The 18359-nt window shown below is 37.9% G+C and overlaps 1 protein-coding gene across 1 annotated transcript; it reads left to right on the forward strand.

The window, feature by feature from the left end:
* The first annotated feature begins 1970 nt into the window (after window positions 1-1970).
* Window positions 1971-14805, forward strand: LOC127659904 (ras GTPase-activating protein-binding protein 1-like). Its single transcript, XM_052149889.1, has 12 exons — window positions 1971-2108; window positions 3141-3257; window positions 3539-3620; window positions 3716-3889; window positions 5956-6046; window positions 6130-6220; window positions 10865-11075; window positions 11209-11310; window positions 11719-11836; window positions 12928-13053; window positions 13233-13342; window positions 13454-14805. The coding sequence occupies exons 2-12, from the start codon at window positions 3163-3165 to the stop codon at window positions 13682-13684; spliced, it is 1431 nt and encodes a 476-aa protein (XP_052005849.1). The 5' UTR covers window positions 1971-2108; window positions 3141-3162; the 3' UTR covers window positions 13685-14805.
* The last annotated feature ends 3554 nt before the right edge of the window (window positions 14806-18359 follow it).

Genomic DNA, 18359 nt, shown 5'->3' on the forward strand with positions numbered 1-18359 from the left:
TACGGATCACAAACACCCTAGCACAACACAGTCCCTAACCTCAACTACTATCCAGATTGTGAATGAACCTCAGTCTCTCACAGCCTGAAGTCCAATCTAACTTTTATAATCAAGCGGGTAGCTTTCATATAAAATACAAAAGGGCTTGAGCTAGCAGTGGGTTGCATCTCTGCCTGGTCAACCATCTTAAAAATGTGTTCAGTTAAATACTCTGCAAATGAGAGCTGTTGAACATGTGGTGGGGTTTAATAGACATGCTTTATTTACAGTTAGTTAATCCTCAATTAATTGTAAATGAATGATCTGAATCTTCTACAACCGTCAATAATTCATCAGTGGGAAGTGTGTCGCCACCGAGTGGACAATAGATGATCTAATTACATAGTACAATATATTAGTACAGCATACATTGCGTAGTACAATTCCCAATAATCACTGATTATTAGATATAAGCAGTAGATTATATCTCAATATCGATGTCAATTCCATTATAAAAGAAAGCCATCTTTACACTAATGTGTCACTAAGCTGCATCTGAAGTGGCATACAGTATATGCATTTACACAGCAATTAGAATTAAATAAATAATGTTATGAGATTAATTTTTTAAATATAAAACTATTAATATAAAAATATTAAATGAATGGCAATTTGAAATTATACTTTTAAATATGAAACTAAATTATGTTTACCTTCTATACATGGTCTGTCCAGACAACAACGAAGTTTAAAGGGATAGTTCACCCAAAAAGGACATTTTCTCATCATTTACTCAACCTCTTGGCATCCCAGATGTGTGTAACTTTCTTTCTTCTGCTGAACACAAACAGAGTTCTTTAGGATAATTTCTTAGCTACGCTGGTCCAAAAGCACATAAAAGCAGCATAAACGTAAACTAGATAACTACAGTGGTTAAATTCTATATCTTCAGAGGTGATATGATGTCGGTGTGAAATTGACCAATATTTAAGTCCTTTTTACTAGAAATCTCAACTTTCACATTCTTCTTCTTTTGTTTTTGGCGATTCAGATGGAGCATATCCATCTACACATGGTGCATATCATCACCTACTGGGCAGGGTGGAGAATTTAGAGTAAAAAGAGGACTTGAATATTGATTGATCTGTTAATTGCTCACCCACACCTATCATATAGTTTCTGAAGACATTGGAGTCGTGTGGATTACTTTTTTTCTGCCTTTATGTGCTTTTTGGACCTTCTAAGTTCTGGCCACCACTCACATGCATTGTGAAGACCTTCATAGCTGAGAAATTCTACAAATCTCTGTTTGTGGTCATCAGAAGATAAAAAGTCATACACATGAGGGTGAGTAAATGATGAGAGAATTTTAATATTTTGTGTGAACTAACAAAGGCTGCTCTGATGCTCCATTTATTTACGCAGAACCAAAGCAGCCTCCGAAATGCCTTTGATGCTAGCTTAGTCTGGCTTTTATGTTACATTGCGTCTTTTGAGAAGGCACTGAGCAGGCTTAACTTGGCTTTGTAAAGACATCAGAACTGCTGGTTGGACTGGTCCTTTAGGAGACCAGGCTGGAAGACAAGCTTGAACCAGCTAAGACCAGACAAACAGTCTTTTTTCCCTCTGTATATTATTGTTAGTGTTTCTGAAGTAACAAGACCTAGACTAAGACGTTTGTTTGTGGTGTATCGTTTCTAATGTGCATAGCCATTACCTGGCAACACAAATAGTTTTCACAAAACAATACAAGTCAAGTGTAAAGTCCTGCGCGACTGATTTTATTCTGCATGTTCTTGCGGGCCTAACAAACTTGCTTTGATCCGTTCAGTTTAGCTTTTAATAGGCTACAAACTATAATCAAAGACAACGTTCGTTGGCTGATTTCAGGTGCTTTTCAAGTGATTGAATGCTGATTGGATGCACCAATCCTGTGCAGCAAACTGATTGGCTGTCGGGTATGCAATCATCTAGCGATTGATTTAGTAGCAGCTAATGCAAGACACCGGCAATTCACCGCACGCGCTGCCAGTGTCTGAGCTAAAGTCTCCACAGCTCTCGGAACAGGACGTGCTATACTAAAATAACTTAAAACTAAACCACAAATATACATTAAAGATTCCCTCCTGGTAAGTTGTTTGAATATGAAGTATTCTATTTTAACAACACGTTCCTTTTTTTTTTTCCTTCGCGAGGTGTTTTGTGTTCTCGTACGATAGCTTATTGATCCTCTGTTAGCTCGTGCGCAGCTAATAGACATGTGCTTGATGCGATTTTCATTTTATATGAATCATGCACTCTATATGTTTTGGTATGACTACATCACAGGTAAAATATAAAATGTTTAGTGTGGGGTATGGTGGTAAAACTTAACATTTGGCCGCCTGAGTTTTTAGTTGGACGACGCGGTGAGGATTAGCATTAGCTACATTTGCCTCACCGCTAACCGACATTTCCGTCAAAGAGTCTGCAGTTACCTCGTGTTTTACACCGTATACATTTTTTTACGTCATTGTTACGTTTTCGATTATAGTAGCACACTTGTTAAGCTAAACTAAACTGCATGTATTTCCCCTGCGTAAAACATTTTTTGTTTTAAGTAGACAGCGGTTATCTGATCCAAGCTAATGCGACAAAGTGCTAAACACGTGCCTCATTCGTCAATTCTGTTTTAAGAACATCCAACGAGTCGGTTAGATTGCGGTGCTGCGCATGTAAATACTTCAATTTTGACCAAGTCGTTTGACCTATGACGTGATTACTAAGGAATCAGACTCAATATGGCAACGAGGCGTCTGATGGTTTCTGATGAATGGGCCTAGTTGAGCCCGTCTCATAATGGGTAAAAAAAAATCTCCTTGGGTATCAATTCACCACGATATAAATTCCCGTGGGTATCAATTCACCACGATATAATCAGCATCTAAACCAGCCGAACCACGCGGATTTGACAGCTGTTCGCATAGCGTGTGACTTAATTCGTAATGGAAATCTGTGAGAATAGTTTTGACACTAACGGTCTCGATCTTGATAGGATTAACAAAGGGATTTGTTTCAGTTTTACCGATAGGCCTCTTGTTGTTTTTGTTTTTTCTTGACATGTTATTTACCCCACATAGAGCTTGATGTCAAGTCATCAGTATGCCTTTGTTCAATTTTAGTTGAAACCAGTTGACCAAAGAAATGGTGATGGAGAAGCCAAGTGCCCAGCTTGTCGGGCGAGAGTTTGTCCGACAGTATTACACCCTTCTAAACCAGGCTCCGGACTATCTGCATAGGTAAAATTACTTGCCTTCATGCTTGGCTGTTTTCATAATTATAAAGTGAACTTTACAGTGACTATTAGATGTCACTAAAATTGATTACATATGTGATAACAGTAACTTTAATTACAAGGAGCCCCTCTGAAGTTGGTATAATAATTTCTTATTTATGTAAATGCAACTGTTATAAACGAATGCAATTTTTCTTTTAATATACTTTTTTGTTATTTTTTAAGATTTATCAATGATAATGTACCTACAAGATATCTAAACATACTTATTGGAATCTTTCTCAGGTTTTATGGCAAGAACTCCTCTTATGTACATGGTGGCCTGGACAATAATGGCAAACCAGTTGAAGCGGTCTATGGGCAATCTGTGAGTCTTTTAAGACCAGCGCTTGCCTTTCTGTGAATTATGCCTCAATGATAGTTATGTTTCAGAGGTTTGATGCAATTTTTGATTTTGGACAGGAAATCCACAAAAAGGTAATGGCCCTGAGTTTCCGTGACTGTCATACTAAGATCAGTCATGTTGATGCCCATGCCACACTTAATGAGGGAGTGGTGGTGCAAGTCATGGGAGAGTTGTCCAATAACATGCAGCCCATGAGGAAGTTCATGCAGACATTTGTTCTGGCACCAGAGGTAAGAACATTCCTTAATCAGCTGTTATATATAGCATCATGACCTTAGGGCAGTGGTTCAAAAAAATTTTTTCACACCCCCCATTAAAACTTTCAAGCCCCCTCATCCATAAAATGGAATCGAAAATCATTTTGTTTTTACTGAAGAAAAAAAGTGCTTTAAAAATGTTTAAACTAGGGCTGCACGATATTGGAAAAAACTGACATCACAGTATTTCGTTTTTCTTCAATTTTATATATTGCAATATGAAAAAATACATGATGACTTCACAAAATAACTTGAATAGCTCTTTTTGAGAATAATGAATTCTAGAATGGTTGGGGTGATTTTGTAGGGAACTGCATCTTCATGGAAAATTAAAAAAATAAACTGAAAATGACTTATTTTGTGTTGTTAACTCGACAAATTACCTGTTTTTGGTCAACATCCTGTCTGTAGCCAGAACGTTTCCATATAACTGACGATGTGTTTCTTTTTGCAAACCAAATTCTCCATTTTGGTATTTTTGTCTTTTCCTCGCTCATCATTTCTTCATGCGCAAACAGAGCCTGCATGTCAACAACGTGCAGCAACGAACTAAAGTGTTTTTAAAAAAAAAATATCATAATAAACTGCTAAATATTGTAGACTGATGTTTACCTTACTACATCACATGATCTGAGATGTCGATGCTGATAAATGGAAAAACTAAATTCTTTCATATTCATTTCACAAAAAAAGGTTTTATTTAAAATGCAATAAACTGAATGGAAAAGGGGGATGCTTGTCTGCTCAGAATACCTAATCCTAAATTGATCCGAATTTAACTACCAGAAATTTAACTCGTCACATCCTAGCCAGCACTGACAGCGCCATCTATGTGCTGTTTCGGTAGTGATCAGGACCTCTGGACAATAATTTGCACCTGATTAATGATACTGAAACTTTAATAAAAACAGATCTTTCTGCCATCTACTCACCCTCATCATTCAAAATCAGTGTTACTTTTTTCATCTGTGAAACCAGATTAAGGCATGAGAGGATCGTGTTTGTGGTTTATCAAGCTCTGAAAGCACATACCAAAGCACTTTAAAGTCTCCATAACACTCGTGCCTTAGATCTCAATTCTTCTGAAGTCATAAAGTGTGTTGTGTGAGGAAAAGACCAAAATTGCACATGCAAGAATAACCTTGTTTATATGAGCGCACCTGACATCGACACCTGTCAAGAGCTGCACGTGGAGGATGCGCAGTGGTGCCCGGAAAATGTTGAAATTTGCGCACATCAGTTGTGAAATTTTCTTATACTTGTGTATTTTCACTATTTTTGTTGAATGTGTGAAAGTGAACAAGATTTGAGGACAGGTCAGTTTTGAACTTGCTAGCAAGCTATTATTGTAAGCTGATTTGTGATATTTTGATTTTCAATTGGCTCCATTTAATTAAATTTTAACAATTCACTAACCAGTCTGAATGACTCGTTAGTAATCTGGTTTGACTCTGTGATTTAAAAAAAAAAATAATAATAAAAAAAAATAATCCTTTCCAGTAATTATACCACTAAACGGGTCATGAAAATTAATTGTTCAAAACCTGGGAATCCTGGTTTCACAACATTTTGGCAGTGTTGGTCAATGTTATATAACTGTTACAGCTGCAGCAATTAACTAATTGTGAAAAGTGTCAATTATATCATTGCATTTAGATCTCTTCCTGTAGTGTAAATATTTTCTATTTACAACGTCATTTGGTCCGTTGTGTGCATGAATGCAATAGACATAAAATCTCTTAGCAAATCAGAAACGTCATCCTAGTATTGTTGTCACATGTTTTGTGTATAATTTATTCAAAATGTTGGCAATTTGTTTTTTAATGCAATACAGCAATTGGGTAACAATTCTCAGCTTCTTTTTGATGTGTATCCTACATAAAGAAAATGGCATGCCGTTTCCTCAAAAGTATTTTAATCAAAATGAATCATTACAATATCAAGTGAAATAATTGTCAATAATATCAAGGCATATTCCATTGTTGGACTGGAATAAGGTTCAGTGACTTTATTTGCATTTTACGATGTCATTTCTTTAGGGTACGGTTGCTAATAAATTCTACGTACACAACGACATTTTCCGGTACCAGGATGAAGTATTTGGAGACTCGGACTCAGAACCTCCTGAGGGTAAGCAGCTGAAATTGATTTATTTCAAGGGCCTTTAGTCTCACTGTGAGCAGATGATTTCATTCATCTCCTGCTATTCGCAGAGTCTGAGGAGGATGTGGAAGAGATGGAGCGAGTGCACTCACCAGAAGTGGTCCAGGAGGAGCCTGCTGGATACTACGAACAGTCACCTTGGTAACCATTTTTCAGCGATTCAGTTTTGTAAAATGAGCAAATTCCTTTTGAAGTAGTGTATCTGGTAATTATTTAAAGGGTTACTTCTAGGGGATGCACTGACACCACTTTTTCCTCTTCCGATCCTGATATCTGAAATCTCGGTGTACTCTGATACTGATCATATACCAGTGTTTTTTCATAATCATTTTAGAATATCTATACCTCACGTAGTGATATTAATTATATGTAAAGAAACAAACCTTTAACTACACATTATTTCAATATAAATGTGCAAAATATTAAGAAAAACAGCAGATGCTTACATGGAGTACTTTTTTCTCTGGTCTTGATAATTTGGCCACAGACATAGCAAAATGCATCTGCCGGAAGCTTGCAGCCTCTTGATGCCATCTCAAAAAAATGCAGATACGCATCCACTTAGGCAGTTGGAACTAAACTTGTGGGCTTAAGGCCCCTGTATTTATACTGGAAAGTTCTAGAAGTTCCTCCAAGTTTACTCGGCACTGAATCTATCTGGAATGTTGTGGAAAATGGGTACATTTGAAAATATCATTGTCCTGTTCACAAAAGCAAAGTTTGTGGGGAATATTAGCCATTTTCTATACCTTTGAGACATAAGCAGTTAGTTAATAACACTTACTACCAAGGAACAAAAATTGTTACATAGTGCTATCAATGTACGAATCTACATTTATTCATTTTGAATCAAAATCACCCAGAATGGCGACAGTTTCAGTACATAATTTATTATATCCGCGTATGTGGTTACAGACGAATCATATAGAACAGTGCAATCTCGCACAAACTTCTGTTGCCTGCACTCGACTCATTATCCAGACCTGTCAACCTGTACGCATTTTGCGTAGCGGGTACGCATTTTGACCTCAAAATACGCTGGTACGATTTGTCACTAAAAACTATGCAAAGACCTCTGTGGACGCGCAGTGCTCAAAACAAGCAACAGCAAAAGTGTTTGACCAATCATAGCGCTGAGTTCATTCCCCAAATAGCAATCGGGTATGATTGACAAATGCGCCTATCATTAAAAAGAGACTGCAAATTGACAGCAACACAAATTCCCACTCGATCCCCCTTCCACTCCCACTGTCTTACTGATTTCTTAAGCAAGGACAGTACAGTAGTCCCTGTACTTCTAACTCCTTGGGGTAAACTGTTTGGGGTGTATGTGGAAAGTTGAAATATTGAATTGAGTTAACTTAATCCTCTGGAGTCGCATGGATTAATTTTAAAATACTCCCAACATTCATGGTTACTCAGATAAGAGGACGACAAAAGTCAGCCATGCAAATGATAAAATGCTCAAGTAATGCTGAACAATAAATCTAAATAAAATTGAAATCGCTATATGGCTTAGTGATTATGCAAGTGCTGTGATTTTTAAATATTGATGCGCCACGTGTTTCATAGTGAAGAGTTCCAGAAATGTCCAGGCGTAATCTGTGCTCACACGCATAGTGTTTTTCTGTCTCAGCGCAGCTCTTTTCACTGCTGCTCCGCACAAACTCATTTGGTGTGAGTTTGTGCCACTTATAATGTGCACTTGACCGCAAGATGTGCAAATATTTCCCGTGATTTGTAATGAGAATAGTTTAAAAATCAGCGCTTAGAGTTAATTTGTTTTGGCAGATTGAAGATATTGAAGACAGATATGCAGTAAATGAGTATTGTCCTAGTTTTGGTTAGATTATGACCAGTGTTTATGCTGTCCCTGTTAAGGCAGTATTTTAAAGGTGTGTGTGAGACTGAGTGCAGACCTGCTATCCTTTGGAAAATATTTAACATTAATAACGTTATCCTAATGCTACGTAATTTGCAAGCTTGCTTGCTTGCTGGTTCACCTGGAGCCAGTTGCATCAGCTTTGCGTAAGTTAGAACTTAGCCTAGTTGTGGTGTAAATGGGCACTGTCACAATTTAAACTGTCACTGCTAAATATTTGAGTTGCACCATTAAATTTAGGTAGAATGTAACCCTATGGATAAACTAAATGTTTACGGAATACTCTGACCAGAAGTAACGAGTGGAGTAAAAAAAGCAGACTAATATTTCATGACATTAATGAACTCATGTTTTGCGTGGTAGGCATCAATCATTTCGACATGCAGCATGATGTTGACATTTACACTCGTTTACTTTTACGAGAGAGGAAAAATCTAACTTAAGCGTCTCTCTTCTGCATGAAACAGTTCTAACGGTGCAGTTCTCGGGGTGCGTCGCCCGGTGTCAATTTTCAACACATTCAAAATATATATAGGATATTAAAATGAATAAATGTTTATTTTTCCAGCTTGTTGTATTAGTATTTATTTGTCACCCCTTATTTTAGATATAGTTCCTATATATTATTTACACAGGGCAAATATACCATTTATCAAATTTACTTTTATTTCGTATTGTATTTAAATGGGATATAATTTATTACAGCTGACAGTTATATGAGCAAACAAGCTTAGAACATCAACAGTAACTAGGATCAATCTGAAGTTCATGGTTTTTAAGTTCTGTGTACAAATTTAGCAGTTTATTGGATAAATATTGGGTAAACATCATATGCGACTACACATCACTTTACGAAGAGCTTATGACCTACTAGTTAAGTCTTGCCTTAAGAACAGGTGGTGCAACCAAATTAAGCACTGACTTGGTTACAAACTAACTAGTAGTTACTAAGCCCTTAGTGTGAACTTTATGGCCTAATTGCATGAGAACTTATGCACAGCTGGTGCAACCTGACTCAAGCATTTAAGTTGGCAAAGTAATAAGTTATATGCTCAGTGACCGTGTGTCGCAATTTGTTAAATGTGACTTTATTCACATTCATTATTATTATTATTAAAGCAGATTATGGGAGGATGGGGAAAAAGTGAGTGCATGTGCAACAGAAATAATGTTACCGAGAGATGTGTGCGTGCATGTGTGCCTTGCAGCTAAAAAAAAATGACATCAAATGAGGACACTGACAGGGGGAGAGCGAGAGAGAGTAGCAGGCCTAAAAAGAAATGAGTCAATGCCCCACAGCAGTTCCTCACAAAGTATCAGGAGCAATGGCCATGCTTCCTCCCGTTAAACTGCTAAACCATGCATTTTGCACATTGTGCAATTATGATTTTGACATTAGCCATCAAGGAGCTTCAGGTAATAATTTAGCTATCTAGGAAGACCTACATTTCTAGATATTTTTTAATTTAATAGGCTACATTTTTCATTTTGCCTATTTCTGGATGTTTGACTCTGTAAGCTGATTTAGTATTTAAACAAAATGAAAATCCTGCACTCAAACTTGGATTTTACTCATATCTCATTGACATTGTTTTACATCACAACATAATTGTTTTTTATTATTATTTATTTACATATGTAAATTAGGGATGTGCGAGACTAGTCGACTAAATGGTACAGCTACTGCTAGTCGGCATTGGAAATAATAGCCGACTAGTCTGTTAATATTGAATTCCCATAAAACGTTTTTACACTTTGCATTATATTGTTTTTATCCTTAATTACAAAATAATTAATACAATTATTTAATAAGCGTTTACCTGGAGGATGATTTCATGCCTCTCCCTTTCACTCTTGGTGTGCACAGAACAAGGTCCGTACTGATGAGCAAAACATGGTATGTTATCAAACCCTGTGCGCCGTCACACTGATGGTCCTCAAAAAAAAAAACAAGGTTGGCAGGTCTGCATTATCTCAAAGGAGACTGATGACGTGTCTGCACTCGTTTTGGTTGTCGCTCCTGTCACTCCTCTGCTCATTTACATAGTTAAATATTTCTCAACTTTGGCAAGGTCACTGTCGCTCATGTCACCGGAAGTTGCCAGCTCTCATTAACAATGAATGAGATGAGATTTCTTTGTCGCTGCAAGATGCGATGCGTGTAAACACGACTTTATTTGTACGAACAGGAGTACTCAAGCAAACAGAGATTAAAGAGGCTGAAGGCGCAGCCATAGTCATACAGTGTCGTTTGCTTCTGGTTAGGACATGCTATAAAATTTGATCTTTTCTATGTTAATGAGTTTTTGTCCAAAAATAAGAAACCGCGATGAGCCATTATCACTATATTGGTTTCTATTTGTGCTGTTGTGCCGGGAGCCCCGTCTGCTGTGAACTGGCATCGGTCCAAATGCCAGCATCTCCGTAGCCTATTAAAAACTTCTTGAGGGTGTCGCGTATGAGACTGTTTTGTTGAGGTCTTGCTTTATGCAGTCTGAGTTTTCACACATACACTGGTTCAGAATTAAGACCTGACAGACATTGCCACTCTGTTCGCCTTTTTGTTCCGTTCGATAATCGTTCTAATCATTGTTAGATTAATTATCACAATAATCGTTAGTTGAAGCCCTAGTTATAATCATATAGCCTGCTCTGGTAACATGATTTGATTTTCAATTTCACAATTATTGTCATTGTTTTTAGATTGGTGATGTTTGGCTTACTTTGCTAGAGGAGCCAAAATAGAATGGCACAAGGGAAACCTCAATGAAATTGTTTCCTGAGAATTACCCATAGAATTAACCCCTCTAATGAATTAATACAAATTCTTAAACTTGGAGTTTTTTTTTCTGTTGGTAAACCGTATCCAAAATGTGTGGTTTAACAAGTGTTGGCTTTTGCAGTTTGGAGCCTGAGGGCCCGCATGAGGAGTCTGAAACCCCAGAGCCCCAGCCTGAGCCAGAAGCAGAAATGGAGCCTGAGCCAGCTGTTGTGGAGCTTAAACAGGAACCAGTCAGTCAACCCGAGGTTCACATTGAGGAAAAGATTCAGAGATCGCCCCCTTCACCCACACCTGCTGACACTACACCACCCACCATGCTAGAGGACAACCGGGTAAGACCACACTCATTCCTCTCCTTTCATGTCAACAGACCTGTATTTGTAATGTTAAAATTTCATCAAAAACCGGATAAATGAGATCACCAGTGTATATCGTTGAAAGTAAACTACTCTTTCACGTTCTTAGCCATCTTCATGGGCTTCAGTCACTAGCAAGAATCTCCCACCAGGAGGAGTGGTCCCAGCCACAGGAGTTCCTCCCCATGTTGTCAGAGTTCCACCTGCGCAGGTAGACTCACACAAATGGATCTTCAAATTTATTTGAGTATTTTGTGCTATTCAGAGTTGTTTAGGATTAGGTTCAGACTTGACAAATCCAAATCAGATAATGTATATTTGTCAGGGGCATAACACGAGTACCACAAAGTGATATGTATTTGGTTTCTTTGTAGTGGCCATTACTGGGTGCCAATATTGTTTATTAATCCATAATTAATTCTATGGAATATCTCAAATTTCAGCAGTTGACCCTGTTGTTTCTTTTTGCTGGTACCCACTATCTACATGCATGATTGATTTATTTTTTAATACATATACCCTTATTAGGTAACTGTAGGTTACAGTTCTATTAAATTATGTAATTGTTATTTGGGTGATCAATGCAATCATAACTCTAGTGTTGTGTTCACGTCCATAGATGCGTGTTGAGATAAAAGCGGAAACCCAGACCACAGCACAGAGACCCCAGAGAGACCAGAGACCACGTGAACAAAGACCAGGACCCTCTCCAGCACATAGAACAACAAGACCAGGAGGTGTGCTATTAAGCATCTTAATCTCCATAGAAACATTATGCAGAAGAGGTCTAGTAGCATTTAAGCTGTTGTCCAGTACTTGTACAGTGGTAACTTTTATTGTTTTGGTTGCTCTAGCAAAAGTGCTTAAGGCAGCCTGAGCACCGTCTAATGAACCTCTCATCTGCATATAAATAGCATCTCTTCCAAAAAAATTGGATGTTAGAAGCACATATCATGGGTTGGTCCACTAGCAACCTAAAAGAACATGCACTGATCAGACACAACATATAACCACCTGCCTAATATTGTGTAGGTCCCCCTCGTACCTCTAAAACAGCACCAACCCGCATCTCAGAATAGCATTGAGTGGTTATCTGAGTTACCATAGACTTTACTAGTTCAAACCAGTCTGGCCATTCTCTGTGGACCTCTCATCAACAAGGCAGTTCCATCTACATAACTGCTCCTCACTGGATGTTTTTTGCTTTTGGCACCATTCTGAGTAAATTCTAGAGACTGTTTTGTGTGAAAATCCCAGGAGTTACAGAAATACTGAAACCTGCCCATCTGGCACCAACAAACATACATGCATTTATCTAAGCCAATCATGTGGCAGCAGTACATAAAATTGTGTAGATACTGATCAGGAGCTTCAGTTAATGTTCACATCAACCATCAGAATGGGGGGGAAATGTGATCTCCGTTATTTGGAGCGTGACATGAACCTTGGTGCCAGAAGGGCTGATTTGAGGATTTCTGTAACTGATCTCCTAGGATTTTCACACACAACCGTCTCTAGAATTTACTCAGAATGGTGCCAAAAACGTCCAGTGAGGGGCAATCCTGTGGATGGCAATGCCTTGTTGATGAGAGAGGTCCACAGAAAATAGCCAGACTGGTTCGAACTGGCAAAGTCTACTGTAATTCTGATAACAGATGAGAAGAATATCATCTCGGAATGCTATTTTGAGATATTGGTTGGTGCTGATTTGGCAGCATGAGGGGACCTTCACAATATCAGGTAGGTGGATTTAATGTTGTGGCTGATCGGTGTATATCATATGCGGGTTGCATTGCCATTTGTCCAATGTTTAATCTTTGGTTAACAGTGCGGGAGGGTGAGAGTGGCGAGTCTGAGGTGAGAAGAACAGTCCGGTATCCCGACAGCCAACAGCTCTTTGTTGGAAATGTACCTCACGATGTGGATAAGACAGAACTCAAGGAATTCTTTGAACGTGAGTCTCATATGCCTAACATTGTGTACTACTAAGTCATATGGATTTGGAACAGAATTAGGGTAGGCAAATTACAGTTTTAATATTTTGGGTGAACTCAATCACTTATATCTGATTTCAGTTGATAAATACCATTTTAAATCAATCAGCCAGTGTAAACGTACCTGTTAATTCTGCAGAATACGGCACAGTCCTTGAGCTAAGAATCAACAGTGGTGGCAAGTTGCCTAACTTTGGATTTGTGGTATTTGATGACTCTGAGCCAGTGCAGAAGATTCTCAGCAATCGGGTACGTATGACAGTCAGAAGTCGTGCATTACACGACTTACTCATCTCTTGCATTATAACTAATGCGAGATCACCAGAATGACTTTTTTCAAATGTGCCCTTTACATTGTAGCCCATTAAACTGCGAGAAGATGTTCGGCTGAATGTAGAGGAAAAGAAGACCCGCTCAGCCCGTGAAGGTGACAGGCGGGACATCCGCCCCAGAGGCCCGGGGGGACCGCGCGACAGGATAGGCGGGTCAAGAGGACCTCCTGCCCGTGGAGGCATGGCTCAGAAACCTAGTTTTGGAGCCGGACGTGGCCAAGGACCCAGCGAAGGCCGCTACACAGGACCACGTCAGTGAGGCAGCTCCCACATCATTCAATGCTGATGCGAGTCACCCTGGTTAACACCGATGGCTTCCCTTAATCCCTGTCCATCCTTCACTCCAGGACCCAGGAGTGCGAATCTTCTTTATCTGGACTGTCCTTTTATTTCTGAGTTTGAACTTGAATTTGTTGTAGAAAAACAAAACTACTTGAATTGGGGAAAGGAGAAACCTAGCATTTGGTTTTAGCGTTCTCTCCCTGTTTCTTAAAGGAACGTGTTTTTACTGCTTGGGCAATCCTGTGTATTGCTAGCACCCGCTTTCAGGTCAATTGCAAGTATGGTTTTATTTGGGATTGTTGCCAAGTCAAATCATGTTTGTGTGTGAGTGACCATCTAGCATGTTAAGAATCCTGTTTGCCTTCTACTGTTGCACTTCATCAAGAATGACAACATATTTCAGCAACTCCACCAATGAGAGAACAAAATAAACTCTATGTACTATTTTGAGGCATGTGTGTGTCTTGTCTGAGGAAAGAACGGTGGAAAAACATCAGAATATATGCTAATTTAATTCCTAAAAAGTCACAAGCACCTGTCAAGCCCCCCATTACTGCCAGTGTAGCGTTGGTCATCATGGAAAAGTACGTTTTGCACCAATAGACATCCATCACCCAGCCACTGAAATGATGAAATTCCGCAATATTGTGCAGCCATTGTCAACAAAAATTAAGTTAAATTGCGCCATCAGTGTTCTTCCATCGGTACCTAATCCTAGGGCTCAAGACAGCCAATCATCTTTCCATTTTCTCTGTAAAATTGTTACTGGTCTATCATAAGATTACTGGCCTTAATTATGGATTCATTTTTTTTTGCATCACACTAGAATCACAAATGTGCTTTAAAAATTGGGTTAACAGTCAGTATGATTTTCTGTGGCCATGGTTTAGAGTGTTGACCAGCTGGTGGCCCTACATTAGTATTCATGGAAGAGAATTGAGAAAGTGATACACGCAACCTCTCTGTTGCTTTATTTTGAAGCCCACACCCCATGACCCACATGAGCTCAAGATGTTTTGATACAGCTGGCAATAACCAACCAAGCATACAGCCCCCCCAACTGGACCTTCGTAAGGCCTTATCCGCAATAAGCAGACATCTTCCCAGCTTTTTAAGTCGTATTACCATCCGATTCTCTACTGTTTAGCCTTTTTTTTTTTTTTTTCTGTGCTTTAAAATGTTGAGAGCCTCAAGAGTTTTGTTACCAAGTTCTTAAGTGTCTATAGCAATACATGTGCCTCTGTTTCCAAGCAAGGTCTGATAATATTCATTTCTCAAACACTGAGAAAAAATTTCTGTCAAAGCCTTCATGTTTCACTGGCTTCAGGCCCCGCGGTGCCTTTCAGTGTCAGCTGTAATATATTTTTAGTCCTCTGTAGCAAAGCACCGGACAATCAGAGGGGCCGGGTGGTCTGAAGTTGGGGGAGGGGTGTGGGGTCTTCCATGCTACTCAAGCAAGCAGAGAAATTGATTGAGCCTTTTGTGGTTCATAATCCCCTTGCATAATTTAAAAGTCTTAGCCAGGATGGCCATAAGACTCAGAGTATGGATGTTTTCAAGCACAGCCATACTGGGCCTCTGGGAATTTTAGTTTTTAAAACAAAATTTAGGTTCCAGAGCCTGAATCCACTTAATTGTCTTTCATCTAAAATGTTATTGGAGTATATAAACCTCACAAGTAAACAAACAAATGCTGCAAGGTAAGTATATTAAAACGGATCCAATATTTGACTAGACTTTGACTTTTAAATTTAAAAAATGGAAAGTGCTTGTTGGGTTCCGGCAACAACACCAAAATAATTGTGTTTAAATGCACACCAATACGGAAAAAAAAAAAAAAAATCGGCTTATCCAAAAAAATAAATAAAAGTGACGATGCAAGAAAACTGTTACCTTAAAACTTTGTTATAGAATGCAAAAGTCTGGTTCTGGATTTAAACAAATCCCATAAAAAAATGTCCATAGAGGAATTAACAATAGCTTGTAAATGTTTACAGCTACAGTGAGCTTCAAGTTTGTCAAAGGTAAATACATCTGCTGAAGCCATCAGTCCTAGATAGTCATTTAAAAAAAAAAAATCGTGTTTCAATTGTGGAATTCTTAGTGGAGAACTACAACATCCATGATCCTGAGGGGAAAATCCACCAATCACAGTCCTGGCTAAAAAGTCCAGCCGTGACCATCCACTTCCATGATGCCCAGCAAATGATGAAATCCCTATATTCTACAAACTACTTGTATATTTGTGAATATCTAAATACTTTGCAGTAAATTAAAAATATATTGATTCTATTCATATTATTTACAAATTTAAATCAATAGTTGTAGTATTGTTCCATTATATTTTTATTCCATAATGTAATGTTAACAGGGCACAACAGTGGTTCTGAAAATAAAAATGTCATTCATTTTTTCCATTGACAAATTGGTTTTCAGCGAGAAGACAGACCTACCATGAGCTCTGAAGTTGTTGATCGATGGTATGTGTTTCCATGGAAGCATCAGTCTGCGTTATTCAACTTTATGGTTAAAACTTGTGTTTGATAGCGGTTTTATTGTCCTTGTGAACAACTACAATACCCATGGACCATTAGAGAAAGCTTCCCCAATCAGAACTGCAGTCAGCGAAATGTGCCTCAGAGTGACCGCCCACTCTCACTATGAATGACGTATTCGCGTAAGTATCTCTTCAACCTTAAACTACGTGTCTATTTGTACAAATCATAATATTATGCAATAAATGTAAAATTCAGTTTCTATAATTAACATCAACACAAAAATCAATAGTTTTATATATTCTCATTGTTTTTATTCAATGATATCATTTGCAATGCTTCATGGGATTGTAGTCCATGCCCTCATGAAAGATGGTAAGTACACAGTCTTGCACCTTTGTCTTTTTGTCCAATTTTCAAATATATTTTGCTTCAAAATAAGGTTTGTGATGTGATTCACTTTGGGACTGGTTGGTTTGGTTTATGACTTACAACTCTTTTATGAAGGATTTTACGAAAAGAATATGGGAATAATATTGCTGGAAATGTGGGCAGGTACTGTTGCGATATATTCTGTTTTGACATCAAAACACACATTGCATAAGCCAGAAAGAATGCTGATAAAGGTGTTTACAAGCAACGCAAAATCTGGGTAATGGGTACAAATTTACCTGTGCTGATCGGTTTATTCTTAAGTGGTTTGTGACGTTACGCCGATAAAGGAAAACATGCCTGTCAATCATTTTGGCCCATAAATATCCAAATAAATTTTCATTCAGACATTGAAAAGAGGTATATTCAAGTCATTGCATGTATGAATTACATCTTTAATGCATTTTGGAATAAATTAATAGATAGAATAGCGTATCCTTAGGATGAAAGATAGCAATTATCAGCCAGCTCTCACAAACTTCACAATTCTCACAAACAGTTCAGATATCTTAGTTCAGAAAACCTTTAATAGTAGAATTAGATTTAGCATTATGACATATTTCAATAAATACTGTTATATACAGATATAGCAGAAATTGTACATTCCTTTTTTTCTTCTTCAAATAGCTGACATTTCTGTACAAGCCAAAAATATGCCATTTTAATTCTATTCATGCAAAATTCCATGTTTTAGTATTTGAACATAAAAATAATGATTTGCTGTTCTTTTCACTGCTTGGAAGTGCACTCCGATTATGACAATAAGCAAATGAACAGATGCACTTTGTGCCAATACATAATATAAGCAAATAAACACATAAATTAAGGCCATACCAACTTGTGCAAAATGAAAACTTTCCCCACAGTTTCGCGTACATAACGTTACATCTGATCGCCATGCCCATTGTCACTCCATTTCTTGGGCAGTTGCAATAAAATACAAAGTGGCATTCAAAATAACAGATAAATTAATGAAAAAGACAAAATCAATATTATGCCTTGATAATTCAGAATGACTGAAATAATCTGGACATTAAACTGATATTTGCATGATTATATTAAGCCAAAGAACAAATCCTTGTTGCATTTAGCACATATTTCACATCACATTGTATTTGTATTCCCAAGCCAGTTTTAAATTTCATTTAGCATGTTGAGTGTGTTGGAGGGCCCAGGGCGTGACAGTCCAGCAGCATTGTAGCCTTAAGCAGGGTTTTGTCGTTAAAGAAATTTGTCTTTAACAGCAACATTAAGCCGAACAATATATTGTACAAATCTTCTTTAAATGTGTTTTTGAATACATATTTGAATTGTCCCATTTCACAGTCTGCATCAAGAATGAGCACATCAAAAGCAACATTATCACCTTCCACACTGTACACTGATGTATATTATACATCACACACCTCTATCAGTCTCAAAGATGAGTTAAGTGACAATGTAAAATAATCATGATTTAAATGGTCTGGAATGTAACAGATGTGTGATGATTCAAAAGACATGTAGAAATGCATTCATGCTACATTGTGCTGCTGTTGGAGGTAAAGCATGTGGATTGTTTCACATCACAATGACTTCCTCCTACAATTCAGCTTCTGTCTTAGATTGATGCATCCTAACTAGATCTCAAATATGTAATCTCCATATCTCCATTGCTGAGACAGAAAACAGCTTACAGAACATATATGTCAATACTGCATCGCAAGCCGATTCAGTTGGAGAAGA

This window comes from Xyrauchen texanus, chromosome 19 (genome assembly GCF_025860055.1).
Source record: "Xyrauchen texanus isolate HMW12.3.18 chromosome 19, RBS_HiC_50CHRs, whole genome shotgun sequence".
NCBI classification, from domain to species: Eukaryota; Metazoa; Chordata; class Actinopteri; order Cypriniformes; family Catostomidae; genus Xyrauchen; species Xyrauchen texanus.

What these genes read in the sequence shown, in the direction of transcription:
- LOC127659904 (XM_052149889.1), top strand. Translation starts at nt 3,163, where the DNA reads ATGGTGATGGAGAAGCCAAGTGCCCAGCTTGTCGGGCGAGAGTTTGTC. An exon ending in CATTTGTTCTGGCACCAGAG is followed by an intron (nt 3,890 to 5,955) that starts GTAAGAACATTC and finishes TCATTTCTTTAG; the next exon opens with GGTACGGTTGCTAATAAATT. An exon ending in TAGAACAACAAGACCAGGAG is followed by an intron (nt 11,837 to 12,927) that starts GTGTGCTATTAA and finishes TTTGGTTAACAG; the next exon opens with TGCGGGAGGGTGAGAGTGGC.